Genomic DNA, 26,685 nt, shown 5'->3' on the forward strand with positions numbered 1-26,685 from the left:
GCAGATGTGCTTAATGCCACTGAACTGTACACTTGAAAAGCAGTCACGATGGTAAATGTTATACGTATTTTACCTCAACTTTTTGTAAAAAGAAAGAAAGGAATGCTCCAGAAACACTCCCTTCCCTTGAGGGCCTCACAGTCCCTCATCAGACAAGGTGGTGGAGGGCTACATCCAGGGCGTGGTGGGCATCCAGGGGGTGGTGAACACTCCCTGCCCCCCTGAAGCAGGAAGCTCTTGTGGGGATGGGAGGGGAGAGCCCCTGGGAGGCTGGGAAGTATCAGCAAGTTCAGCGAGCACCAGATAGTCCAGTTTGGACACACAAGATGCACGTGGAAGACCCAGTGTTGGGAAATGAGCCAGGGTTTGAGAGGTCAAGGCCTCTTGGTCTCTAACCTGCAATGTGACCTTGGGCAAGTCGCTGTCCTCTCCGGGCTCCAGCCTCCCCAACCGCAGAGAGCTGGTCGGCCGGGAGCAGTCCCGGTGGGCTGAGACCAGCGGACTCCGGAGAGCCCTGAGGAGGGGCCGGGGCTGAGGGGAGACGGAGGGGATGGGCTCTGGGTCCCTGCCTTGGGTTGGCCAGAGATGCAATGCCTTGCTCTTCTCTCTTGGGCCTCTCAAGTGCAATGCCCTTGAACTAGAGCTCCTATTGCTTCCAGGGGGTGCGGGAGGTAAAAACCACTCCCTGTGATGTTCCAGGAATCCGTGGGGTTCTGAGTGACCCGCAAGTGCTGGAGTGGGGACCACGGGGGTCTCAAGTGTTTCCTGTCGGACAAAAAGCCCGTCCATCTCATCTTATCTTGGCCGGCACGTGGTCTCAACCCTCAGTGCCCACGTCTGTAAAATGGGGCTCAGACAGGCCCACCTCAGCGAGGCTTGAGAGGAAGAAAGGAGAAGTAGCTGCCAAGCGCCTGCCTTGGGCCCGGCCCAGCAGGCTGCCAGGAGAACGGGACTGATGGAAGCCGTCCTGGCAGCATCGTCCCAGCCCACTTGTGCCCGCCTGCAGGGAGCCCGGGGGAAGAGGTCCGGGGCGCGCCAGCCTCACCTGAGAGTTTCTGCCTCCTACGGCCCTACCCCAAAGACCCCACACTGCAGCCAGGGCCCCTGGGCGCTGCTGTGTCACATCTGGGGTTAAAGTCATTGTCACAATTAATGGAGCACCAAAGAGCCAGCCAGCTGCTCCCTGTCTGTTTCCTGCCAGGGACCTGGATAAATTAATCAGCTCCATCTGAGTCTGCTCCAGCCGCTCTACCAATGCCAACGGCCCGGCCTAGCCCCGCCAGCCCCAGGGGCTGCCGCAAACACCTAGGAGGGCATAGACTCCTGGGGGCTGGTGCAAAGATCAGCCCTAGTCTCCACCTGGGCAGCCCCACCCCGGCCTTCTGAGCCCTGGGGGGCTCCTCCTCCGATGCCCACCCCCCACCCCACCCCCATTGCTCTGCAACTCTGTCCTCCATCTGGAACCAGCTGGGCAGCCCTGGGGACCTCCCCTCCCCTCTCTGAAGCTTGTGTTTCTCATATGTGAAATGGGCTGGCAATGCCCGTCCCTTCCTCTGCTCCAGTGGGTGGTGAGGACCGGGTGAGACAACAGAACGTGCCTCTCATCTAAGGCAGCCTTGGTCAGCGCCGTTAATTCACCAGAAGCGATGGAACAGGTCCCAGTGTGGGGGGGAGGGGCACGGCTGGATTAAGAACCTGGGTCCCGGGCGGGGTCAGACTTCCCCTGACCTTAGCAGAGTCGCTTAACCTCTCATTGCTGCTGCGGGTGTCTCACCAGGACAATGTCCCTTTCATGCATCCTCATTGATGACAACTGTACGGAGCAGGTTCTGTGATCATTTCCGTTTATCAACGGGGAGGTGGAGGCGAGGTAAGTGACTTGCCTGAGTCGCACTGATTAGAGGCAGCAGCGAAGGGGCTCATGCAGGCCCAGCACCCCTGGCCTTTGGGCTGTGCAGCCTTGGCCTGACAATCCGGTAACTCTGCTGATGCCGGAGACAGCCCTGGAGGGCCCTTGCACCAGGCCGAATCAGAGGAACCTCATAGAACCTCAGTGACCATGTCCACAGGCTCTCTAGCCAGCTGGGCAGGAGAATCACCTAGAAAGCTTATGAAACAAAAGATTCCCAGGCACCTCCCCAGCTCCCCTGCACGAGGGGACCTGTATGCCTCACTTGCTAACCTGGGACAGGTTCAAGGTCTAGAGTTTGGGAACCAGGGATCTCACCCAGCTTCTTTCCCCTCTGGGCAAGCCCAGTCTCCAGGCCCCATAAAGATGGAAGGCGGTCCCCGGCTCAGCAGACAACGCTGGAGGGCCTCCCTCCCACCCTCTCACGACGATGACACAGACCAAAGAGAACACGAGGGACTCCATGTAGGCTCTGGGCCGGAGCGAGTGGGGTTTGAGACCATCCTTTGGAACCTGTCTGATGCTGGGCAAGTTATTCCTTGTTGCTCTGAGCCTCAGCCTTCTCATCTGTGAAATGGGGTGGTGGTACCTACTCACGGGATTGGTTGTGGGAACTAAATGAGTTCACACCTGTGAACCGTTCACCTGTGTGAACTATACCTTATTTGTTCTAACTCCCCAACAAGATAACTCTGAGCCTTGCTTTACAGCACCCTGCAAGCCAAAGAACCTTCGATTTCCAGCACGATCATTGGAAACACAAGTCTGGTCATGCTCTCCACCTGCCTAAAACCCTTACAACTCCACGTTACTCTAAAAACCAAGTCCTAAGCTCTGAAGAAGACAGAGAGACAGAGACACCCGGAGCCCAGCTGGGGCCAGGCCCATTCCTTCCTATGCTGGGTCTCAGGGGAAAGGCTGACCCAGCCAACAGCCAGAAAGTCACCTACTCAAGGATTGGGCCCTGCCATTGGCAGAGCTGGCTCACTCGATCAAGCCCTTTCACACCCTGCTCACAGCTGGGAGACGGCCATCGGGGCACACGCAGAGGAGCATTTCACAGGGAGACACTGAGGCCCAGAGAGGTACAGAGATACCTCAAGGACCCTGCCTTTGTCTGCAGGCAGGGCTGACCCACTCAGGCAAAATGGAGTTCCCTCCGGGTTCCTGGGCCCACGTGGCCTGCTGTGAGGCTCCCTGAGGCCTGGTGCGTGGGGGCTGATGACAGTGGACTCAGCTTCCTACTGCCTGCAGACGACAGCTCCAGAGGGAGAGGAGGGGGGCTCTAGCCTGGCCCTGATGAAATGTGAAGAAATACTACCACTCCCTTCACAAATATTAACTCTTGATACCATTATCACCATTATTATTATTATTATTTAATTTATTTATTTTGGGGGAGAGCACAGAGGAGCAGCAGACGGCTCCTTGAGCAGAGAGTCTGACATGGGACTCGATCCCAGGACCCTGAGATCATGACCTGAGCCGCAGGCAGACACTTAACCGACTGAGCCACCCAGGCGCCCCGCCATCGTTGTTATTAATATTATTACCCTTGTCTCCAGAGCCATGGAAGCCAGTGTTCATGAAAAAAGTCACATGTACATGACGTGCTTGTGTCTGGCGGGCATGTGTGTGCATTTCCGAGCACACTTGCAGGAGGAAATGTCTGTGACATGCAACCATAACGCCCACTAACGACAATGACAGCGATAATGCATTCAGTGAGGGCTCACCATGCACCAGGCATGGGTCCAAGAGCAGGTGTCACCTCCCCTCATCCTGACAGCAAACCCCACGAGGTGGTCACATGCTCATCCCCTTCTACAGACGGGGAACTGAGACTCCGGGAGTGAAGTGGTGACCACCAGGGCCACCCTGCTTGTCAATGACACAATCACATTGGCTTTACTGCCATGCCCCCCACCCCGCCCGCCCCACCGCAGAGGGACAGGGCACGGAGGCCTTGCCCCTGGATGCCCTGGGATTACCAGGCCCACTCCCCAGGGGGACGGCAGGGGTATCGCCTGAGAGAACATAACTCCTAGAGACCTGATGGGCTCACCCAGGGTCCCTAGGGAGGCCAGATGGGCATGGGGGCCTGGCTACAGTGGGTGCTGGCTGTACCACCTGGATGATTCCGATGGAAGAGAGTACCAGGTGGGGGCTCCAGGGGTCTGGGCGACTCCTGGTGAAGGCAGGGCATGAGGGAAGGGATCAATCCCGAGGGCGAGAAAGGCCTGGCTGGGGACCTTCCCTGGCCCTGTTCCTGGACACTGTCCCGAGCTACCCTGGGCCCAGCTCTGGCACATCGTGACTCTGTAGGCCCAGGACACAGACATAAGGATCCCACACCTAGGGCCTTAGACCCTAGGAGCCCGGCACCAGGGTATAATCCCAAGGGTCTGCATGAAGAAAGGAAGGAAGATAGGAAGGAAGGGATGGAGCACAGGGAGAGGTGAGAGGGAAGAGAAGGGACAAAGTGAGGGAGAGAATCAGGAGCTGTTTCTAACTGCTGGGTGGCCTTGGGGAAGTCCCTTCTCCCCTCTGGGCATCCACTTCCTTCTAATCTATCTGATGATACGACTGTGAGTCCCAGCCTTTCTCTGCTCACACAGGATGGCAATGGCCCCACTGCTGGTCACTTACCCCGTGAGCCGGGTACGTGAGCCAGCCCCAGTCTCCGTGGATGGTTGACGTGTCCAGCAAGTTCACTGTAAAAACAGGTGACGAGGGAGCATCAGATCCTGGGACACGGTTCCCCAGCCCCACAGAGCAGTCTGCTCTCAGTCCCCGACATGCCAGCTCCGTGCCTCACTCCCTCCTCCTTCAGAGCCCGCTTCGAGTTGTTCCCCTTCATGAAGCCACCCTCCACCACCTCGGCTGAAATGTGATCTCCCGAACCCCCAGAACACAAGCCGCCCCAAGTGCCCCAAGCTCCCTGGCGGGTGATGCAGTGGGATGGCGAAGAGATGGGCTCAGGAGTCCAGGAGGCCTGGGCCAGAGTCCCAGTCCTGCCACTTCGGGGCTGTGTGTCCCTGAACAAGTCCCTGCTCCCCCCTGAGCCTCAGTTTTCTCCTGTGAAAAATGGGTGTGACGGTGGGTCCCGTCTCACGGGCTGTGGTGAGGACAGCCTCGTCCTCGTCTCACTCAGGGGACACAATGGCAGTCAAAAGCACCCAGCAACGTCTGCACTGTGAGGTCGTGGCTCCTGCAGGAGGACCGGCCCCAGCTTTGCAATCACCAGCGTCCGCAGGAGACCCCTGGCACCTAGTAACTCCTCTGAGCACATGTGACGTGGAGAGATCTAGAACAGTAGAAGCCGCCCCTGCTGTGTAGGCACCTACTGTGTACCGAGCTCTTCAAGGGGCGCTTTAGACGCCGCATCCATAACCCGCACGACAGCAGCCACCGCCGAGAGGTGGTGGTAACTCCTCTCCGTTTTACCAGTGAGGACACCGGGCCTCGGGGGTTTTCTGGAATGTGCTCGGAGCCCCGCGGGTGTGGCCGGCAGGGCCGGGGTTCAGAGCACCCGCTGAGGCCGCCACGGAGGGCGCCACCAGCCCCAGCACCGGAGCCCCAGAAGCAGAACCCGTGAGCAGTCACCGTGGCTGGGAGGAGCGCCGGCCTGAAGGGCAAGGCTCTTCTAAGCCAGAACCCCCAAAGGGGACCCCAGAACCTCAACACCACATTAGGGAAGACCTTTCCTTTGGAGTCGGACGCTGCTGGGCTCCAATCGCAAGGCGGCTACCCAGTAGCAGGTGACCTTTGCTTCCCTGACCCTGTTTCCTCATCTGTAAATGGGGCTAACAGCACCTAGACAGCAAACCCTAAAGTAAAGCCTGGAGCCTCCCTGCCCCTCTCTCCTGCACCGAGTACCCCGCGGGGCCTCATTAAAGCAAATTTCCTTCCCCAAAGTCCTGCCCCTCCGGCCTCTCTCCTTGTACTCAGACCTACCCCCTCACTGTAAGGTGATGAGGGCACACGACATTGTCAAGAAATGACGGTTTGAATCTCAACTGCCGTGTGTCCCCCGGGGTGGGGGGGTCCCTTCACCTCTCTGGGCCCCCTGCTTCCTTTGACCCGCCTGGCGATGGTAGTAGGACAGGGCTCTTGGCTCCCGTTCCCAGCTCACACTCTCTTCCACGTCCCCCCTCTCCCAGCCTGCAAGTGTGGGCCTCCAACCAGGCTGGCTGGGGCAGGTTGCAGGGGGTTAACGCCCGGCCGGGGCGGATGGGGGGGGCCCTCCTGGAACTTTTCTGCAGGGAGGCTGGGTGTCCTTCTGCCTGAAATCTGCATAGCTCTGCGCCTGCCCCTCAAAGATGGAGACAAGTGTCTTCAGGAACCCTTGGAGTGGGGATGCTCTTATTTGCTGATTTTCTCCTTCCTCTTACCCTCCCACCCCACTGTCGGGGACCCCAGAAGGGAGGCCTGCTGGAGAGAGAGGCTGCAGACCCAGGGAGGGGCCTCTGCCCTCCTCCCCAGGGTCCCCAGGGCTGGGGGTGGGCAACAGGGGATGGAGCCAGTGTCCGCAGAAGGATCTCCCCTCCCCAGCCGGCCCCACGCCAGGGGCGCAGGCAGAGAAGCCTTCCCGCCTCCCTCCCTCCCTCTCAGGCAATGGAGAGAAAACTGGGTCAGGCAAGCTCTCTCCTCCTGCTGGCTGGTGGGAGGGGGAGGGGGCCGCACTGCAGTTTCCCCCAGACCAGCAGGGCCTAGGCTGGGGAGAGGATGGGGACCGGGGACCTGTGGGCTCCCCCATTCCAACCCACATTCCAGATGGGGGCTCAGAGCTGCAGGGCAGGTTCTCTGGCTTCCCCTGAAAGCAGCTCAGACCTGCTCCTACCCCCCCGGGATGGGAGGGGCAAAATCAGCATAAATGTCCACCATTTAGACTCCTCCCCGCCCCAGAGCCTTCACTCTTGGGGCAGACCCCACGTTCCAGGCCCTTCCCACCCCGGGAAACCTCACAGCCTTTGCAGCTGATTCTTGATCAGGCAGCCAGGGGGCTCAGATAATCCAAAGATAAGTCAAAAGTCGATTCTATTGGATTCAGGAAGGGCTATAGGATTCCAGCGCTGCTTGTTCCAACTCCTTCTAGACGCTTCCTTGTCCCTGCCCTCCTCTCCTCTCCCTTTGTCCCCTCTTTCCTACCTCCCATGCCTTCCCCTGGGGGGCTGGGCAGGGGGCACAGAATGCCTGCCAGGGAAGCTCCAGGCCCACAGGGCGGTTCTTCAGGGCTAGAGAGAATTCTAGCAGAGGCCCACCTGGCCCAGGCCTGAGTCGTCTTGGAAATTCAAACCCCTCTGGTCACCAGGCCTGGGCTCTCTCCTGCCCCTTGCCCAGCCGGCCTGGAGGGCTGTGTGACATCTGTGAAGTCAGTTCTCCTCTCTGGGCCCATCTCCCCATCTGCCAATGGGAGGACAGGACTCACGGCCTCTCCAGGAAGAGAATCACTTCACCCTTCTGTGCTGTTTCCTCATCTGCAAGATGTCTGTAGGCATCCCTCTTGGGCCTACCCGCCCGGGCCGTTCTAGGAGATCAAACGGGTCCCTCTCCTGCTCTGAGAAGCACAGATAATTCCTAAGCCTTTCCTGTTCCACTGTGGAAAGCATTATGCGATTTCTTTTTTTCTCCAGCACCGTCACCTTCCCCCATTCCATTTCGCTGAGACTAATACTTAAATTGATTTACATTCCCCGAGGACGCAGTGCATGATGGTGAGGCTGGAGAATTCGGGTGGCCAGGGGATGTCAGCCAGGATGTGAACGCCTGGGCGATCACCCCAAAGTGGTGGATAATCCACACCAGAGAGTGATAAGGGGCCATGAGCCTGCTGGGGCATGGGGGCCCCGTCCTGCCCTGTGACGGACCTGGCACAGGGGCACTTGGCCGGGCTGGGGCACCGCCGCTTTTGTAGGAGCCCAGCTGGGAGCAGATACCCCTCCCTGGGTGCCAATGGTCTCCCTTGCAGGTCTTGGCACTGCACCAGCCCAGGAATGACCCGGGAGGGAATCCTGTCCTTCGGGAGGGAGGGTGGTCCTATGTGGAACCTATGCCCCAGGCTGCCCAACCTGCGTGGCTAACCCCCGCCCCGCTGTGGGGACTCTGGACAGGCGAGGACTGGCCCTCGCACAATGCCTCCCTCGGCCCTGGACAAAGCCTTCCCTGCCTGCCTCTTTCTGTGGACCTTGCCTCTTCCCCAACTGCTGTCCCTCCCCTGGATGTGTCCTCTCCCTCGAGCCAATGGCCTGTCTTCTGCAGGTGAGTCTGCTCAAAGTCACCTCCCCAGTGGGGGCCCTGGGGTGTGCCTGGCTGCAATTCTGGAAGGTGCTGCCTCCTTCCTGGAGAAGATAACTGAAGCGAGGAGTTGAGGGGTACCGTCTGAAGCCCAGAGCCTCGGTGTGGACCCCCCAGCATCCTGCTGGCAAGAAACTGGCCCCCTCCCCCAACCCAAACCTGGGAAAACCATCTTCTCAGGCCAGGGCTCTGAGAGCCCCCAGACCCCTGTGCCCCAATCCCGCCCTCTTCCCTACTCACTGGGCCCCCACCTCAATTCTCTTCTGGTGGCCCAGGAACCTGCACCTGCTCACTAGCCACCCCAGTTGGCCCTGCTGTGCCTGCCCGTCATCTCACCTCTCGGCTGCCCTGCTACAGTCCCTCTCCCCGCAAGGTCCCCTTTCCACCGGAGACTATGAGTTCATCTACGTGTGCATTTATTACGTGCACATGCATTTCTAGGGGCACGAACGCAAGTTCGAAGGTCTCCTTAGATATGTGGTATCTGCCCACGGATGTGCATATTTTTCACATGTGTGCATCTGTACATGTGTGTATGCACGTGTGCACCAGCTGCATTTCTGTGCATCTGACTGTGGGTGACGTCGGAGGCTGTCCACGCATGTGAGCCTCCACAGGCCCGGGTCTATGTGTGTAAATCCTGACGTGAGTCCGTGTGTGCATGTGTGCTTTCGGGGATGCCTGTATCTCTGAGCTGTTGGTGCGTGAGGGGGTGGATCTCGGGTATGTCTGAGTGTCAGTGAGGAACACTGGCTCCGGAGCTCCCTCGCATGTGGAAGAAGTTCGTGCTGCCACACACACAGCTCTGGACCTGGGACACCAGCCCTGGATCCTGCACCGAGTACCCCGCGGGGCCTCCTCCGGGCAGAGCTGCAGGAGCAGAGGAGGTCCTGGGGGACGGGAGGTGGGGTGCAGAACAGAATCCGGGGCAGCATCCCGGGCTGGACCTGGACTTCAGTGGGGCTAATTGCGTGCGTGTGCGCATGTGTGCGTGTGTGCGCGCGTGTGTGTGTGTGTGCAGCTGTGCAGATGTGAGGCCCTAGGTGATGGGGAACCCGATGGGTGCCTCTTCCTGGCTTTCCTTGTCCCCTCCCACTGCCAGGAGGTCACTTCCCAGACCCTTTTTGTCCTGACTGCTGGGCCCCCACTCCTGCTCCCACCCCGCTCACCTGGGGTCCCCCCAATGACTGGATTGCCCCGGACGTGCCCTGGACAAGACCTGCTCTCCGGGGCCTTGCCAGCCTCAGTCCGTCTGCAGCCCCGCCGGCTCCTCACCGTCCCCTCCACCCAGGGCCACCCTGGGCCACCAGCGCTGCCCCTCCCCGCCAGCCCTGCCGCCCCAGCACGCGGGCCCTCCCACCTAAGACTCCTACTCCCTGCCCCTCTCTCCTGCCTCCTTCGCCTCGTTCGCAGGCGCAACCCGGTCCTGCCCTCCGCTCCTCCTGCCTCAGTTCCTGGTCCCCTCTCCAGGCCACCCCTGCCCTCTTCTTCTTCAACCTTCTGAACCTCATCTTGCAGCCCCGTGTCCCTCGTTCTCTGTCCCCGCCGCGTCCCCTGGCCCTGTGCCCTGCTCTGTCCCCTCTCTCCTCTACACCTCTTCTCCCGCCTTCCGCCTTCCGTCCCCATCCCGTTCCCTCGTTCCCTCGTCCCAGGTGCCCAGCCCTCGGCTCGGGGTCCCCAGCTGCGAGTCCCTCGGTCGTCTCCCCTGGGGCCCCGGGGGGCCTCTGTCCCTCGACCCCAAGCCCTGGGGTCCCCGCCCCGCCTCCCCGCGCCGTCCCTCGACCCGGCTCCCCCCGCGGTGCACCCGGCCCCCCCCCACCCGCCCAGGGTGCAGGGAAGGAAGTTGCGCCGCCCCCGCCCCGCCCCGCCCCCGCCCCCGCTCACCTTCGCCGCGCGCCGCGGACACGCAGGTGGCGGCCGCCGCGGCCGTGACGACCCAGAGCGCGGGGGGCAGGCGGCCCCGGGCGGGGGCCATGGCCCGGCCTCCAGCTCGCCGCAGCCCGCGCGCTCCCCGCTCTCCGCAGCCGGCGGCCGGCGCACACCCGGGCGCACACCGCACACCGCGCACACGCGGGCACCCGCGCCCGCCGCCGCCCCCGCCCCCGCCCCGGGAGGGGGCCGGCCCGTCACGGCGCCGAGCCAATCAGCGCGGAGGCGGGCGGGGGCGGGGGCGGGGGCGGGGGCCGGGGACCGGGATGGGGACGGGGACCGGGATGGGGACGGGGACGGGGACCGGGACCGGGACGCGCCGAGCCGCCCGCCCGCACCGACGCCCCCGCGCCCCCCGCGCCCCCCGCGCGCCCCCCGCGCCCCAGGGCCCCGCGGCGGCCCCTCGCCAGTCCCCGGGAAGCACTTCGCGGGGGGAATAACTCTCCCCCCACTCCCGCGCCCCAGTGACCCGGCACCAGACACCCCGAGTTTAGGGGGGCGCAGCGCAGACCCCAGGACCCCTGGCTGTGTGGCCTTGGGCACGGCTCTTAGCCTCTCTGAGCCTCAACTTCCAGATCTGTAAAAGCAGGGATGACAGTCTGCGTCCTAGGGCTGTTGTGAGAACCCGGCTCAAGGACTCAGGTGAGGGCCCAGCACAGGCACACTGCCAGGTGCCCGGTAGTGGCAGCTGCCCCCGAGGATGGGGACTGTCATTCCCCACCTTCCCCTCCCCTGACTTCCCCCACCTCCCGGTCCATTCCCAGGAGTTGGGATCCCACCGCTGTCCTGAGAAGGCTGCGGGCTGTGTGCAGAGGGCAGGGACCTGGGGGCTCCCTGCTGGGGCCCTGCCTACCACCCTCAAGGCTCCTGAGCACCTGGAGGACCAACCTGTCCTGGAGGCAGGTAAGACACCTGCAGCTCCTGGGGGCTGGCCCTCAGGGCTGGGTACCCGCTGGGACGAGTCTAGACTGTGCCTCAGACCTAGTTGGCGCACACGGCTGCTCAGCTCTCTCCCACAGCACTCCCGGCCCCTGAGCTCACTCGGGAGAATTGGTTGGACCGTGGCTAGAGCGAACAGAGAATGATCGAGGCCGTTTGGGGGAGGGCGTGCCAGACTCCGCTTCAGGAGCCTTATAAACCTGCTCTGCTTTAAGCCCCACACAGTCCTGCAGGGGAGGTGCAGCTAAGGACACTGGAGCGGAGAAAGAGAGACCATCACTCGTTTAGATCACACAGTTAAGTGCTAGAGACGAGCTCAGATCCAGATCCACTGGACTCTAAAACCCACTTCTTTCCTGTGCATCTTTTTACAGAAAGGAGGAAGGTAGCTCAAGTTAGGAGCCCTTTCCTAGCACCAACTGCTCAGACCAACTGCCTCAAAGATGTAGTAAGCCCCCTGTTACCAGAAGCATTCAAGCAGACACCAGCTAAAGGCTGTTCAGGGATCCTGTGCAGGGGGTGGGGCTTAGAGGGAGCAGGTTGGACTAGACTCTGAGGGGCAAACCCCAGTGCCCACATGAGACAGGCAGGCATCCTGATTAAACCCACTGGGGGGGGGGCGGGGGGGGGCTTTCCAGCTCCAGCCCACATTGCTGTGGGAATGGGGGCCTGATTTCCTGTGATTTCCAGAGAGGTTTTATAGCTGGAATTTTACGTGCTATCTCCTAATATTTAAAGTTGGCAGCTGATGCAGACATTTTAACAACAGCGCAGTGTGGGCAAGCCTGTGGGTAGAGCAGCCGCTGCTCCCGGGACTCTAGACCTTCTTGCAGGGCTCCTGAGGCGGAAGAGTTGTGGCTGGCAGCTCGATTCTGGGGCACTGGGGCAGCGAGCAAGGCAGGATAGAAAACTGCACCCCGAGGGCAGGATGCAGTCACCAGCACTGCTGGGCATCTCCTACCCCAGCCAGGGCGCCCAGAAATATTTGTTGATGGGCGGGAAGCTTTGCCAGGGGCGGGGGGTGGTGGTGGTGGCTGGGGCTCTGCACTTCCAGGTCGAGGTGGAGCCAGCCGAGCCTGGGTTTTGCCCATTTCGCAGGCCCTGGCGCTGGGGGATCCTTGCCCATCTCCTCCGTAAGCACGAGGGGCGGTTCTCTGTCAGGGGTCTGCCCCATATTCCAAATCCTCTTTAGCAGGATTAGAGTAGAACTGCCTTGCCAGAGTTCCGTGGGGGTAGGAGCAGCTTGCATGCGAGCATCTCCTCACCCTCCGAGACCCCCACGGTGGCCCAGCCCAGGGGAACCCTGTCCCCGGGTCCCTCCCTCCCACCCCTATCCCTCGGGCTGTTCTCTGTTTCAAAGGAGCAGCTTGCTCCCTCACTAATGGGAAGGAAGGAGCTGTTAGAGCTTCTCCTAGAGAAATGGGTGTCTCAGCAGAGCCTTTGGGAAGAGAGTGACGCCCCTCCTCTCCGAGTGGTCGGGCAGGCAGCTGCAGAGGGGCCCGGCTGGGGGCAGGGGACAAAGCTGCCCCCCCCATCCCTGTCACCGCCACCCGCATCTTCCAGTCTCCCAGGCTAGACTCCGCATCCCTTCTCTCACCCAACCCCTGCTTTCCCTCATTTCAAAGGCAAGGAGAGCGAGATTCGTGAGGACGGATGAATGGAACAGGAAGCTGGGCGGGATCTGGGATGCTGGTCTCCCCTCCCCGACTGGGCTCCTACGGAGGGTCCTGGCTGGGTGCTACGAGAACGATTGATCGTTGAATGACTGAATGAATGGACGAGCAGCCGTCCAAGGGTCCACCCCCCGCTGGCCAAGGACTTGAGGCCACCATCGCCGAGGGCCGTTTCTGGGCTGCAGGGTGGCTTGCTTTCTGGAACCCTGTGCAGGTGTGCCAGGCAGGCCTGCCAGGTGGGCTCAACGCAGCTCTCGGGGGGTGTGAATCTGCCCATGCTCACCCTCTCCCACCAGCACCCGGGCCCCTTGGGACCCCGCTCCAACAGAACAGGGAGGTGGGGTGAAATGGGCAGAACTGGACGTGGCCATGCAGGGCGGCCCCTGACTCCTGCCCCTACTTCACAGCCCCGTCCCCAACCCGAGACACTTCTGTAGTCATCATTGTCGTCCAGGAGTGGGAAGGGGAGGTGCAGGGAGCATGACACAAGCTCCATGACGTTCCCCATTTCCTGTGAGAGATACCCTCCCAGGACTATTTCTTCTCACTTCGCCTTTCTGAGCCTCAGTTTCCCAGACTAGGTGAGGATAATGAGGATGTGACCAACTCAGAGGGTTGCTGTGGGGCTCGCGTGAGTTCACCGGTGCAAACATGCTTGGGGACCTGTCAAGAGATCTGGGATGGGGGGGGGGCGCTACTACTGTATTTTAGAGGGTGAGGCTGTCCTACACCCCAAGGGAAGAACTGCACAGGGCCCCCCCCCCCCCGCCCAGGGACACGTAGAGGAGATGCTCTAGCAGGAGGTGGGCGGGTGTGAGTGCTCCGAGTGGGGGCAGCGATTAGTGGTTAACTCCCACCCTAACCCCTGCCTTGGATGTCTTGTCGCACCAGGCTGTCTCACACAGACTCCTGTGAAGAAGCCCCCTCCCTACCCCTCACCCCCCACCGCCCCCAACCCCGACCCACAGCCCCTTCTCATCCTCCACTGCCTTTATTCTGCGAGGGGACTGGAGGGGGCACATGCCTCATCCTTGCATAGAAACCTGGCCTCCTCCCCTGGCTGGAGGATGGAGCCGCCTGAAGTCTTGGGAAGAACCAGATTCCTAGCATGCGGCCTCACTTAGGGCCTCAGCATTCCCATCTGTAACTCGCCCATTCCACCTGTTTTCCCGAGTTGTAACGGGCACGAAGGGAACGTGGCGCTGGCACTCCACTGGAGATAGGACCGTGCCCAGGACGTGCTCGCAGGCTGGAGGGGAGGCAGCCCCCCGCCCCCCCACAACAGGAGTGAGGAAGTAGCTCAGGTTTACACAGGAAAGATTTACCCGGAGCAGCACGGCAGCAGGGGGAATGTGTTTACACTTTGTACTTTGCCTCTGGAGCCAGGGCAGGAATGGCTAAGACAAACCTGTCAGACGGAGATGGAGCGTGCGCCACATTCGTAATTCACTTTTTTTTTCCTGGTAGCTGTATTAAAAAAAGTAGCAAGAACAGAGGCCAAATTGAACGTAATAATATATTTGTTGAGTGAGTGTTGCCTGGTACGCAATATTAATTTACTGATCAATTCACTAATTCAAGAAGGCCGTATCGAGCCCGTCCCGGGGCACCGGGCCAGGTGCTGGGATGAAGGTGGTGGACCACACGGACGCGGTCCTCGTTCTCACGGAGCCTCAGCCTACCGGGGAAGCAGATAATTAAATAGGCAATTACAAAATCCCTTTCCACGTAAGGGAATATTTCAGAAACTGTAGGAAAACTTAAAATAAAATTTACAATTTAAAATATTTCACTGAAAAAAAAAAAAAGTCCTCTTGAAGCAGAAAATACTGAATGTAATTTAGCCCTTGCTCGGCGGCTCAGAATCATCACGGTGAACAAAGAATCATTGAATATTGATGTGGAAAAGGACTTCAAGATGAGTTCATTGAAGCCACTGGTGGTGGGACAGCGTCGGACAGAGGCGACTGCAGGAGCACCGGTGGCGGACCAGCTGGCCTTGGGGGCCACGGGACCCCGGGCTTCTCTGCTTTCCTAGGGTGACCCTGTCTTCCCTGGCTCCCCGCTGCTGCTGGGCTCCTGCCTGCGACAGTCCCCAGCTGCCTCCTGCTTCTAATGTGGACCGAAAAACCACGCAAGCTATTAGAATTGTATGCAGAGTAAGACTCCGTGGGCTCTAAGCGAGGGACCTCCCTGTTAGTGAAGCCCGCTTAGTGGCTTAGTGTCGGGACGGGGCTGCCCGGGGGTCTTCCTCCGGTACCTCTGGCTGTTCTCAGGATATTTGTTCTCAGGCTGGAGGGTAAATGAGGTGTTGTTATAAATACCTAAGAGGCTTATTAATGGCTGGGCATGCACAGACTAATTGCTTCCTCCTGTTTACATATAATCAATCACTTCCACAGTTTGGAGCACCCGCGGCCGCGGAACCGGGTAGAAAGAGGACCACACTGGGGTAGGCCTCCGGGGACCAGGCTGGTGCACGAGGCTTTTCTGCCCTGAAAACCAAACCACACCCTCCCTTTGTTCCTCACTCCCCTGGCCTATGCTGTCCCCCTCTCTCCTCCCCACTCCCAGGAAACTTCTTGAAGGAATTGTGTATTCTGTAGACTTCACTGCTTTCTCTCTCCATTCCTCCTCAACTCTTACCACCTCCACTGTCCCCCACCCCCCACCCCCCGACCCACAACCCCGGCTCTTTGCCCTGTGCCTGGGGTCGGCCAGCATTACCGTCTACCCAGCTGTGCAAGTTAGGACACTGAACTTTGTCTCCTCCATCAGCCGAGTATCCAGGACATCCCAAATCCTTTGATTTTACCACCAAAACCTACCTTGAACCCATCTGGGATGGGTTCTGCTCCTCGCCATGGCCACCAGCCCAGTCTGAGCCCCCATCACCTCTCACCAGGGTGACTGGCCTCCGGGTGCACTCCCTGGGTCCCTTCAGCCTTGCACCATACCCCAGCCAGAAGGCCATTCACTGCCAAAGATCATGGTCAGCCATTGCCCCACACCTTCTCCTCCCCTGAATAGAGCCTTCTAGAGCCTTCCACTCTTCTCTCTGGATAAAGACCCAAGTCCTTATCATACCTGCAAGGCCCAGTCCAGTCCAGGCACCAGCAATTCCCTTTCTGCTTTCTTGAAGGTACTGCACCCTCTCACACACACTTTGTCCTCCGGTCCCTCTTCTGGAACATTCTCCTACTTCTGTACCCCCTGTTCATCCTCAGGGACCCATGCCCGGGTCGGTGCTCTCACAGACCCTTGCCCATCTCCATCAGCACCCTTGGCTCAGTTTGGAATCTTACCTGCACGTGTGGTTCCTTGATTCGAGCCACTGTCCTGTGAGAACAGGGACTGCCTCTGCTCTTGCTGGACACCAAGCCTTCAGCATCTGCCACATGAGCCGCCCTCTGTAAGGATTTTGCCTTGTCCCTGGCTCCCTTTGGAGGCCTGGCCCAGGCCTGGAGCTGGTGCTAGATTCTCTCGGCTACTAACAGCCCATGTGACTTTAGGCAAATCTCACTACCTCTCTGGGGCGCTGCTCAGCCTGGGGGAAGGTCTCCAAAGGCACAGTATTCACTACGCCTGTTAATCTTAACGACAGCCCTTTGATGTAAATTCTATTATTATCTATACTTTAAAACGAGAATAATGGGGGGTGGGGGAGGTGACATATTTGCCCAAGAAGCACAGCCACTGAGTGGCAGGCTGGGGATTTGAACTCAGATCTGTGCTTCCAGAGCCCACTTGCTTAGTCGTGAGGCATTGGAAGGGGGGAGAGGGGTGGGTGCTCAGAAGGGAAAGTGCAGAACGTGGGGCTGGTCGCGCAGGGAGGGAGAGAGCAGATGCCACTTCGCTACTGATCTGTGGGGTACCCGGTGGGTGTGCTGACCCTCCCTAAGCTCCTCAGGCTTCTGGGGGAAGGTAGAGGAGCTCATGGCCCCCAGGAGAGACCACCGCCGGGCACCCACAGGGGACGGGGCAGGGAGGTTCTGCTAAGTATGGGGTCGGAGGGCCTCACACCCTGCTGGAAGGCTGGATCGTCGGGCCAGGCCTGGGACCAGGGCCACACTGGGCCTGAGCTCTCAGCCTGACCATGGGCTGGAGCAGGGCCCCTCCCTATGGGGTCCCAGGATATTGGGGCTCCTGGCAGCAGGTGGGAAAAAGCCTCTAAATGTGTTGGGAGGCAGCAAAGGGCTCGGACTCTGGAGTCACACCTGGCTGGGACCCCCCCCCCCCCCCCCCCCCCCCCGCCCCGCCAGCCTGACCCTTGCCGCTTGCCCTGTGGCTTCGGGAACTGGCTTCCCCTCTCCGAGCCTCAGGCCCAGACCTGTCCAACAGGGACACCGCCACCTGCCCTCATATTGTGAAGATTGAAAGGGTTCGTGGCGCGCAGTAGGCCCTCCTGCATCTCAGCCTTGCCCCCACGCACCCCCTGCCTCCCCCAGCCCAACCCAAGGACCTCCCCCAGGGAGCAGGAGGGAGCAGGCCATGGCTCATTATCAGAAAGAGAAGTATTAATATCCCTGATATTAAAAAATAACCTTATCATCATTCTGCCTTGTCGGGAGGAGACGAGCCCACATCAGCATTCTGACAGATGGGAACAGCTCTCTGTGTTTGCGGGTATTTGCGGGAGAGAGAGAGAGAGAGAGAGAGAGAGAGAGAGAGAGAGAGGAGAGAGGGAGGGAGGACACAGTGTGAGAGGGAGAGAGCCTGGGTGACAGTGCCTTGTGGGTGGGGAGGCCGGGGCTGCGTGGGTGGGAGTGTGGGGGCTGCGGGCGGGTGGGCGGGGATGGCACCTCTCCCTAGCAGGGGAATAGTTTTAGGAGGCTGACTTGGTGATCCCCATTATTGAAAGTATTGAAATGCTAAGCAGCTCTAAAGATCTCTGCCTGATTTTCATTAAAGCTGCTGAGGCGGAGGGTGCGCTGGGAGGGGCAGCGGCTCCAGGCTGCCTGGGAAGGTCTGATGACAGGAGCCAGCGCCGGGGTCACGACCATGCAGAGGCCGTGGCCGCCTTTCCAGCCGCCACCACTATCACCATCACTGGTCACCGCAGCCCCCGGGGGAAACCCTGGCCCTCCGTGAGGCCATCTCGGTCACCGAGCAGCCCAGTGGCCGAGCTGGTGCTGCGAACCCAGCCACCCCAGGGCCCCCTGTGGGCCCACCACCTGTCCCCCGCCTTCCGGGCCCACGGGCTCCTCTGTCCTAGGAGCAAAGGACCCCAGTCCCACCTGCATCCCAGTCCTTCCATCCATGTTTTCTGAGGCTGGGCAGTGTGGGGGCTTGGAGGGGGGCACTGGGTGCGGACGGCACGTCGACTGCTCTCCAGGAGCCTCCAGCCCTATGGTCATTTCCTGGCCTGGCCATGTGTAGGAACCCCAAGATGCTAAGGAAGGGTCGAGAGGAACGAAAGCTAAACAGCATGGTGATGGTGTGCACGTGGGGAGGAGGAGGGGGGGAGCCACAGGTCCAGAGAGGGCAGCTGACTTGCCCAAGTTCACACAGCCAGCAACAAACATGGGACCAGAACCCAATATCCCGGCTCCTCGCCCAGTGCTCCACACGAGACCCTCTCCCCTCGGAGCAGCTGGGACAAGGAGAAAGGGCAGGGCTAGGTTTGTTCACACGTCAGCCTAGGGGTGAGGCGGGGTGGGGGAGTCCCTGTCCCGCTCCCCAGCAAGGCGGGAGGAAATAGTCAGCTGGAAGGGGTCATCGTTTGTGGGGTGCCCATGGTGGGCTGAGGCTTTGCAGTTCCCCTCTCCAGTAACCCCACTCCAAGGCTTCAGGGGTATCACGCCTCTTACATTAGGGCTTCCAGAAGGTGCAGAGGAGAACAAGCTGTCCAAGGTCACCCGGCCAGGAAGCAGCCAGACTGCGATGTGCGCCCAAGAGCGTGGGACCCTCAACTCTGGCTTTGTCCCCCTCCGCCAGACAACCCCCCGGGGGGAGGGGGGCAGGTTTCTTGGGAAGGAGATAGAGTGTGACTTGGAAGCTAGAGACCTTCGGTGGTTTGGGGTCACCTACAAGGAGCTCCCAAGGGTCTAGTTTGATTTGGAATTGTCCCCAAGCAGACTTACTCTGGGATGCCTGTGGAAGAGGGGCTGCGAGCCCAGGGCTGCCGGGCCCAGGCTGTTTGAATTCTCGCCAGGCTGTTCCGGCTCCTGGCCCAAGGTCATTTGTTCGGTGAAGAAAGCAGCTTCTCAGCCCTGCGCGCCCCGCCCTCCCTGCTCTGAGCCGAGCTGGGGAGGCTGAAGGACAATGTTCCCAGTGAAAGCAGATTACCCCGCGAGTGTGAGGGGCCGGCCGGGCGGGATGGCACTGTGGTGACAGGTCCATCAGGCGCCTCTCCAAGGGGATGCTTCCCGGGGCTCCTGGTGACAGGCCCGGGCTGTGGAGGGAGTGCTGATGAGGTGGGGACAGCCTGGCCCCCCTGGCTGGAGGCGGCCATCCAGCTCTGGCCTCTGGGCAGGGCCTCCGACTCTCTGATGCCTCCTCCTGAGAGCCCCCCCACCCCGGAATCACCCAGCTTGGGACCGTCCCCTGCTTCTGTCCCCCCCTTCTCCTGGCCATGGCCTCCCTGCCTCCAGGTGCCCCCCCTCCAAACCCGCTCCCATCCACAGCCCCGGGGCCCTGCTCACCGCCCCAGGAGAAGGCTGAGCTCCTTGGCCTGCAGGGGAGCCCTTCGCAGTCTGGCTTCTGCTCCTCCCAGAGGCTCCATCTCAGACTCCTCTCCACGGCTCCAGGCCCCTGCACCTGCTCCTCCTTCCTCCTGGCACCCTGCTGCGCCCTCCTGCCTCCCCAGGGGGCCTAACCTCTACTCCTCCCGCAGCTTGGACTCACCTCCTCCTTGAACAGAAGCCCTGCAGTCTGGGTTAGGGCCCCCCGGGTCCCTGGACTTACCCCTTCGTCATCCTCCTCGTCCTGACAGCTGGCTGTGGTACACTCACGCCTGTGGGGTGTGTGCTAAGTGCCCACATCGCTTCGCTCCATCCTGGCTCCGACCAGAGCGTGGGAGAGGCCTGTGTGGCTATCCCACCCAGCAAGCTGGGGTGCCTCATGTGTGCCCACTTTATAAAGGGGGGGGGGAGCGATTGCTCAAAGGCACTAGCAGGTAAGTGGCTGATGTGAGCCAAGAAGTCCAGGATCCCGACTGTCCACACTCAGTGCCATATGCCACCCCTGGTATCTCAGCATCTGGGGCTGGCTGTTCCCTGGTTCTGGCTGGAGGTCAGCCCTGTTCAGCCAGTCTTTGGCAGGGACCAGCAGCCCCCCCCCCCCCCCGCCCCGGGAGTGCCCTGGGCCTCTGAGCAGCTTTCCATGGAAGGTAGGGGTTGGACGGGGTGGGCACGTGCAGGGGGGACAGAGGCTCCCGGTGTAGCTGGGAGTCCACAGCCTCTCCCCTCTGAGCTCCCCCGGCCCCTTTCTGCAGCCTCCCAGCAGATCCTGGAGTTCCTGACCCCGCTCAGGAGTGACCTCCGGGCTCCCAGATCTTGCCTCCCGTGTGCAATCCCATCCCCAAGCTTCAGACTAGGCTCTCGGCCCCACCCCGCTCCACTCGCTGGCCCCCTGGCCCCCAGGGGCGGCTGGAGGGGGAGGAGAAGCATCTCGGACCCTGGACCCTGCCTGAAGCCCTGTCCCCGGCCCGTCTGGGCTTGGGCTTGCTCATCAGCCGGTCCTTCCACCAGAGCTGTGAACCCCACGTGGAGCTTGGCGCTCTGGCCCCACCTCCTCTCCCCACCGCTGCCAGGGGCTGCGGGGTGGGGGGGGCGGCTGGGGATGATGAAGTCGTCTCAGAAGGAAGAAGCTAAAGATGTAAACGAGCCCGTGAAATCCCCGATGACAGCCGTGACCACTGTGGCTCCAGCCATTAAACACGGAGCTTTAACGGCCCCTGGAATACACCTGGGGCACTTGTCAGCAGCTCCTGCTCAGCACACGTGCAGGCTGTGTCCACGCGTGCACTCGGGAGCGTACACACGCGTGCGTGCACACACAGGCTCGGTGAGCACCACAGAAGGGTGGGACAGGACCGGAAGTCCCCTTGGCCTAAGATGGGGAGCCTGGGGCCCTCATGGCCGCCTCCCCTTTCACCCCGTGTGTGCATAGGCTCCCCGGTCCCCTGCACCCTCCCCCGAGGCTGTGATGGGCAATATCCACGCGTCCTCCCGCCCCACAGCGCAGCGCAGGACCTGGGCTCGGACGGGAGACGGTCGCATCACCCATCCGGAGGATTCCTGAGAACCTGGCGCTTTGTCTGAGGCCCACGCGGGTGACTCGAAAGCCCGGGCTGGGGAGTCTGGGCGCTGAGTTCTGGCCTTGCCACACGCTCCTGCGCGACCTTGGCCCCCTGTATGACCAAGGCCTCCCCCTGTTTGGCATTAGGGAAAGTCCCTGTCCTGCCCTGACTGTCGGAGCATCGGAGCCCGGGGTTCCCGCAGCCTGGCCTGGCCTGGGGGCGCCCCCACCCTGCAGGGCACCAGGGGCTGAGGAGGCCCCACGAGGGGAGCTTCCTCCGCAGACCAGCATTTTCCTTCACCTTCACGCGGCACTTAGCAAAGGCACGCGGAATAGACTCAGGGAGGGTTGGTTAGTCTAGATGTAGCCGCCGAATCCTGTAAGAGTGAATTTTCAGGAAGCCTTGGGGAGTCTCTCCTGGGTCAGCTCCCCACCAAGAGAGTTCTGTGTCCTGGCTCTTGCTTTCCTCTCCAGGTGAGGGTCTCACCACCCCCACTTCCCCACTCAGAGCAACAATTACTCTGAACCTGCAGGGCCCTGCTCCCCGCCCCGGCTACTGTGCTCCGTTGGCTGGTACACTCCTCTTCCCTTGCCCTGTCCCTTTGCCCGGTTTACTCACACCTCCGGTCCCCAGGTCTCCAGAAGGCCTCCTCTGGTTCCCCACATCTGGCTGAGGTGTGTCTTCATGCTGCCCAACCTTCTGAACATCTGCCATCACAGAACTTATCACAGTGACCTGTCCTTGCTGGGCCACATCTGCCCTCTCCAAGCACCTGGGGGTGTCAGGGGGCCCCCCAAGGCTGGCCCGGCACACGTGGGCATCCACATGGACTTGCCGAACGAATGAACGACCCAAGAGCAGCTCAGGGTTGCAGATTCCGGTGTGCAGTCCTGTGGCTCCCACTGGTTCCTACCTCGTGACCGTGGTGCCCACCCGGCTCTGCAGGCACCCGAGGGCCTGCCACCTGCGGCGTGTTCTGGGGCCAAGATGCTTTCCGTGGCTGCCTGTGTGGAGAGCTCAGGGCTGCAGGCGGGCTCGGCTGGGGATGGTTCTTCAGTGTCAGGCATAGGCCGGTGCACAAGAGTCGGCTGCTCCCTCCGGGTGCTGTTTCCTCCCTGGGGTGGGGAGGGACCCTCTCTCTCACTCACGAGGGCCTCAGGGCCCCATCTTCCAAATGACTCAGGGACTTTCCACCTTCCCAGGGGTTGCCTGTCTCAGATACACGAAGCGGGGTGCCAAGGACTTTTCATTTTCAAGTTCCTGAGCAGAAAACTGCCCGTCCTTACCTGGTGGTGGCTTGTAATAAGACCAAACTGCGAGGGATTATCTTCGGTCTGAAAAGTCAGGCTGGTGGCAGGTGGGGGTGGGGGGGGACAGGTCACAGCGGGGAAGGGGGCGCGCCTGCTGGAAGGTCCAAGACTCCAGGCTGGTGGAGGGAACAGTGATGGGCCTATGATCCGGACGGCAGGACCGGAGGACAGGCAGAGGGTCGCCAGGGGAAGTTCACGTGCAGGCAGTTGGCTCGAGACAGACGTGGAGCCCCTGAGGGTGGACACATTGGAAGAGTCCCAGGAGGGGAGGATGGGCGGGGGGACAGGGGTGGGCAGTCAGTAGGCCGGGGGCACGAGGGAGCTACTTAACCTCTTGGTCCCCCTTTCCTCATCTGTAAAATGGGGATCCTAGTAGCTTCCCCACGGGCGGTTTTGAGGTTGAAATGAGCTTTCATAGACACAGCTTGGAACAATGCCTGATGCATTGCGGTGCCGTCGCGACCGTCGCCAATGCCCCTTCGGGCTGCTGGCATCGTCACAGTAACGGCGATCCTTCGCGGAGTGGCGACGGCATCCAGGTGCCACTCACGTAAGAGCTCCCTTTGTCCTCATCACACTCAGCGTCAAACTCGAGGAGGCCTAGAGCGTGCTCACTGGCCGCGGGTCACCAGCCAGGGAGCAGCCGAGAGCCAAGGACCCCAAAGCAGTGTCTGGAGAGCCCACACTCAGCCCTCTCCCCAGGGCCTGGGGCTCTCTGCCCAGGGCTCCTTCCTGACCCTCAGCCCCTGGTTTCCAGAAGCCCTCGGTTCGGTGGTGTCCCGGGAGGGGTGGGGGGCCTGTGGGCAGAGGCTCTTGGCCTGGTGAGGCTGCAGGCTGAGCCAGTGAGCATGCTCCGAGGGAGCCCCCAGAGGGTGACCACCAGAGGCCGCGTGTGGGGAGCCCAGCCCAGACCCTGGCATGGTGGCCCTGTCCAAACCCCCTGGCCACCATCTCATTTCCAACAGGGACTCTTTAAAGAGCAATGACCAGCTTGCTAGGGGACTTCAAAGATAGTATTTGATGAGTTTTAGCAGCTTCAGCAAAACTCTAATTTGAATTTCAGGTGCTGGTGTGTGATTTCCTCGGTGACAGCTCCGAGGGATGCTCCGGCTCGGCTGTCATCCAGAGGGGCCTCTGCTGGCTGCCGCAGCCGCCTGCCTTCCAAGGAGGAGAGACGGGGCTGAGAGGAGCTGGGGCCCCACCGAAGCTCAGGGGGAGAGGCACACGAGAGTGACAGCGAGAGGGCGGGCGAGGGAGGGGACACGGAGAGCAGACACGGGGATCAGGGATCCTGAGAGAAGCAGGAGGCTGGAGGGGAGGGAGGGGCGTCTGAACAGGGGTGAGGTTGGGGGGGGCCGTGCAGGGAGGAGAGCCTCCAAGAACCTCCCAGAACCACGAGAACCACGGAGGCAGGAGGCAGGGAGATAAAACCCAGAGGGGAAAAGGCGAGAGGAGGGGTAGAGGGAGAGACAGACCCACGGCCACAATCCAGACGGAGGGAGGGAGCCAGAGAGACCCCACGGACAGTGAAGCCCGAGCACAGGGGTGGACATGGGGACACAGAAGACAGCAGAGGGGAGGCGGGAGAGGGAAGGGAGGATGGGAGGGGGGTGAGGAGACCCCGGGAAAGATGCTGCATTTGCTAAGTGAGCTCAGTACCAGGCCTACGGGCAGGGCTAGGGTCCCGGGGGAACTAGACAGACAGGGTGGGAGCATCAGGTGGCAGGAGAGGAGCGTCAGGTCACCCAGCCCCTCCCTTCCCGCCGCTGCCCCTCCCACCTTAGCTGGTGCTGTTCTAGGGGTGAGGGGCGCAGCCCTGGGGCTCCCCCACCCAGGCTGCTCAGCACCGCCTTCCACCCCAGCCTGGGCTCTGCAACCTTTGGGGCCCAATCCCAGGGCAGTGTGCAGGATGCGGCTCATTTCCACAGAGCCTGCCCCACACGTGTGCACACACACACATGCACCCACAGTTGCACCCCCACCCCCCAGCACTGGGAAGGAGAGAGGAAAGGGAGACACAGGAGGAAAGAGGGCCCTGGGAGCAAAGGAAAGGTCACTCCATCTCTCTGGGCTACATGCAGCTTCCTCCTCTGCAGAAGCTCGGAGAGAATAGCTCACATCCCAGGGGGGCCTCGGGAGGGTGAGGGGAGGTCATTCACACACAAGGTTCAGTCCAGCCCTGGCTCCGGTGAACCTCAGCTGAAGGGACACGCATCCAAACATACGGACCCTGGGTTCTGAGGTCGGTCCCCCCCACGAAGTCGCTCTTCCTGGGGGAGGAGGAAGGCAGTGCCCATCTCCCCTGTCTTCTCCTTCCAAGCTGAGCAGGAAGGTGAGGAGGCCAGGAGGCAGGGAGGCTAGCCTTACGGGCAGCTCCTACCTCCAAGGCCACGCAGGTCTCCCGCCTCAGAGCCCCTGTGACTGTGGTCCAGAAGGGCCCTCTGCTGGGTGGGGAGGGACTGGGAGGGAGAGGCAGCCCACAGCCCCCGACGGGACCACAGCCCTCGTGGGTGTGTGGGAGTGGAGGCTGGCGGGCAGGGCAAGATGAGAGTTCCAGCGCAGCACCACCAGTACCGCTGTGCTAGCAGCCCCTGATCACGCCTGGCTATCGAGCGCTTGAAATGTAGGGGAGCCTGAAATGAAATGACTCTGTATGGAAAAAATGCAAAAAAAGCTCATGAGCTTTTTAATGTTAATTACGTGTTAAAATGAAAAGAATTTGGATGCATTGGTTAAATAAAATATATCACATTAATCTCACTTGTTCCTCTTTACTCTTTCAATGCGGCTAATAGAAAATTTAAAATTAAAAAAAAAAAAAGAAAATTTAAAATTCCATGTGGCTCAAGTTATCTTTCTATGGGTCTGCGCTGTTCTAGGACATCTAGACAGCTGAGACTCCAAACATCCCACTTTGCTCGGGAGTGACGGAGGGGAGACTGAAGCGACCCCCGAAAGCCCCTCCCAGAAGCAAAGGGACTTGCTCCAGGGACACCTGGAAGATTCATACGTAGCCATCGGGTGCAGCGCTGGGGAGACCAGCGTGGGCTCCTCTGGCCTGAGCGGGCCACCAGCTGGGCCGCAGGGAGGGAGAAGGCCGAGCTCCCGACAGCTGCAGGGAGGGTGAGGAGCTGGGAAGGGCTCCCAGTGGGGCTGGCGCCGGTCCCACCTAGGGTCGTCCCACGACGGAGGCCGGAGAACCAGTGGCACCCCTGCCACCACCCGAGGAGCGAGCTCATCGACAAAGGGGGAAGGCGAGGCTGGAACTGTGGGCGCTTCTCAAGGCTGCGGTGCTTAGGTGGTTAAAAAAGGGCAAAGGAGAGCCCTGAAAACACGACCTGCTGTTGCTGGACGAGGACCCCCAGGGGACCCGCAGGGGGCTGTGTGGAGAGCAGAGCTGGCTGGGTGACCCGGGCCGGTCCCTGAGCCTCTCTGGGTGCCAGCCTCCTCCTTTGTGGCCTAGCGTCTACGAGGGCAGGCTTGGGGGCCACGCGGACCCGGCCGTGGCTCTGCCACTTACCCTGAGTCAGTCACTTAACCTCCCTGGGGTCCCCATTCTTCATCTGCGAAGCGCGCCCCACTACTACCTCGAGGCCTGGTGAGGCTGCAGGCTGAGCTGCCCAGCGCCGAGGATGGGCAGATATAGGCTGGCGGGGCGCCTTGGCCCAGCGATCAGGGCCTGGGTGCCGGCCCCCAGGGGGTCCCTTGTGGAAGCTGAGGTCGTGCTGAGTGCGCTCGGGAAACGGAAGGGGGGCGGAAGGCGGCCCCGGGTGGCGGGAGGCAGGGCCCTGGGCGGAGGAGGCACCCGAGCCGCGCTTGGTGCTGATGCCGCCTGCGGATCCTGCGGTTGGAGAGGCTCCAAGGGCCGCCGACCTCACAGCCCCGGGGCCCCGGCCCCTCCACTGCACCCCTGGCAGGCTCTGCCCGCACAGCGGAGGCCCTGACACGGCACCTCCGGGGCTCAGGCCAGCTCCGCCCGCCCGCAGCTGTGCCACCTCGGCCAAGTCCCTTTACTTCCCCAAGACCCCGTTTCCTCACCTGTACTCTGGGGACGGGCGCACCAACGAGGCTGCGCTGGCTCCCGGTGGGGCCCCTCGGGGGACAGTCCAGCCACTGAGGCCCCTCTGGCCAGGCCTCCGCGGCGACAGCGGCAAGTCCCAGGACCGGGGAAGGGAGAAGGTGCAGCCGCAGCCCAGAGGCCGGCGGCTGGGGGTTCCGGCCTGGGCCCAGGGGGCCGGGGGGCGCTGGGTGCTGCTTCGGCCTCCGCCCGGCCGTGGGGCTGGCGCAGAGCTGGCGCAGGGGCTACTGGCACGTTGGTAACCCGGGCAGCGAAGTATGAGGGCGTGGTGAGCGATGAGGAGGCTGGGAGGCTGGCAGAGAGGGGAG

The 26,685-nt window shown here is 61.3% G+C and overlaps 2 protein-coding genes and 1 long non-coding RNA gene across 7 annotated transcripts in view; all 3 read right to left on the reverse strand.

Annotated features, from left to right (window-relative positions):
* The window catches only part of EPHA8 (EPH receptor A8), a 35,591-nt gene extending 25,410 nt beyond the window's left edge, over positions 1-10,181 (reverse strand). The window contains 2 exon segments of the mRNA XM_038531663.1: positions 4,559-4,623; positions 10,091-10,181. Of these exon segments, the coding sequence (XP_038387591.1) occupies positions 4,559-4,623; positions 10,091-10,181 (156 nt within the window).
* A 4,048-nt stretch (positions 10,182-14,229) lies between these two features.
* Positions 14,230-20,008, reverse strand: LOC106557758. 5 transcript variants are annotated; one of them, XR_005355094.1, is made up of 6 exons: positions 19,392-20,006; positions 18,831-19,141; positions 17,985-18,139; positions 17,292-17,361; positions 16,053-16,157; positions 14,231-14,425 (listed from the first exon to the last, which is right to left on the reverse strand). XR_005355094.1 is itself a non-coding variant. In XM_038529645.1 (5 exons), exons 1-5 carry the CDS (start codon positions 19,809-19,811, stop codon positions 14,311-14,313), a joined length of 825 nt encoding a protein of 274 aa, XP_038385573.1. In that variant the 5' UTR covers positions 19,812-20,008; the 3' UTR covers positions 14,230-14,310. The 5 variants fall into 5 exon arrangements, 2 of the variants coding, with proteins under 2 accessions (XP_038385573.1, XP_038385574.1); XR_005355093.1 differs by having other exon boundaries at positions 14,232-14,425; positions 16,053-16,138; XM_038529645.1 differs by lacking the exon at positions 17,292-17,361 and having other exon boundaries at positions 14,230-14,425; positions 16,053-16,138; positions 19,654-20,008.
* Positions 20,009-20,912: 904 nt separating this feature from the next.
* LOC111094706 lies at positions 20,913-22,122 on the reverse strand. Its single transcript, XR_005355096.1, has 3 exons — positions 21,903-22,122; positions 21,608-21,696; positions 20,913-21,365 (listed from the first exon to the last, which is right to left on the reverse strand). It is a non-coding gene; the product is annotated as an uncharacterized LOC111094706 (long non-coding RNA).
* Positions 22,123-26,685: the final 4,563 nt, after the last annotated feature.

The sequence above is a fragment of the Canis lupus genome, chromosome 2 (assembly GCF_011100685.1).
Source record: "Canis lupus familiaris isolate Mischka breed German Shepherd chromosome 2, alternate assembly UU_Cfam_GSD_1.0, whole genome shotgun sequence".
NCBI lineage: Eukaryota > Metazoa > Chordata > Mammalia > Carnivora > Canidae > Canis > Canis lupus.

Excerpts from the sequence above, each read along its gene's own strand:
- LOC106557758 (XM_038529645.1), bottom strand. The coding sequence starts at position 19,811 with ATGAGGCACCCCAGCTTGCTGGGTGGGATAGCCACACAGGCCTCTCCC. Across the intron at positions 19,142-19,653 it reads ACGAGGAGGATGACGAAGGG|CCCGGGCCTGTCACCAGGAG; the intron begins GTAAGTCCAGGG and ends CTCCCTCCACAG. Across the intron at positions 18,140-18,830 it reads TCTTCCACAGGCATCCCAGA|CATCTTGGGGTTCCTACACA; the intron begins GTAAGTCTGCTT and ends ACCCTTCCTTAG.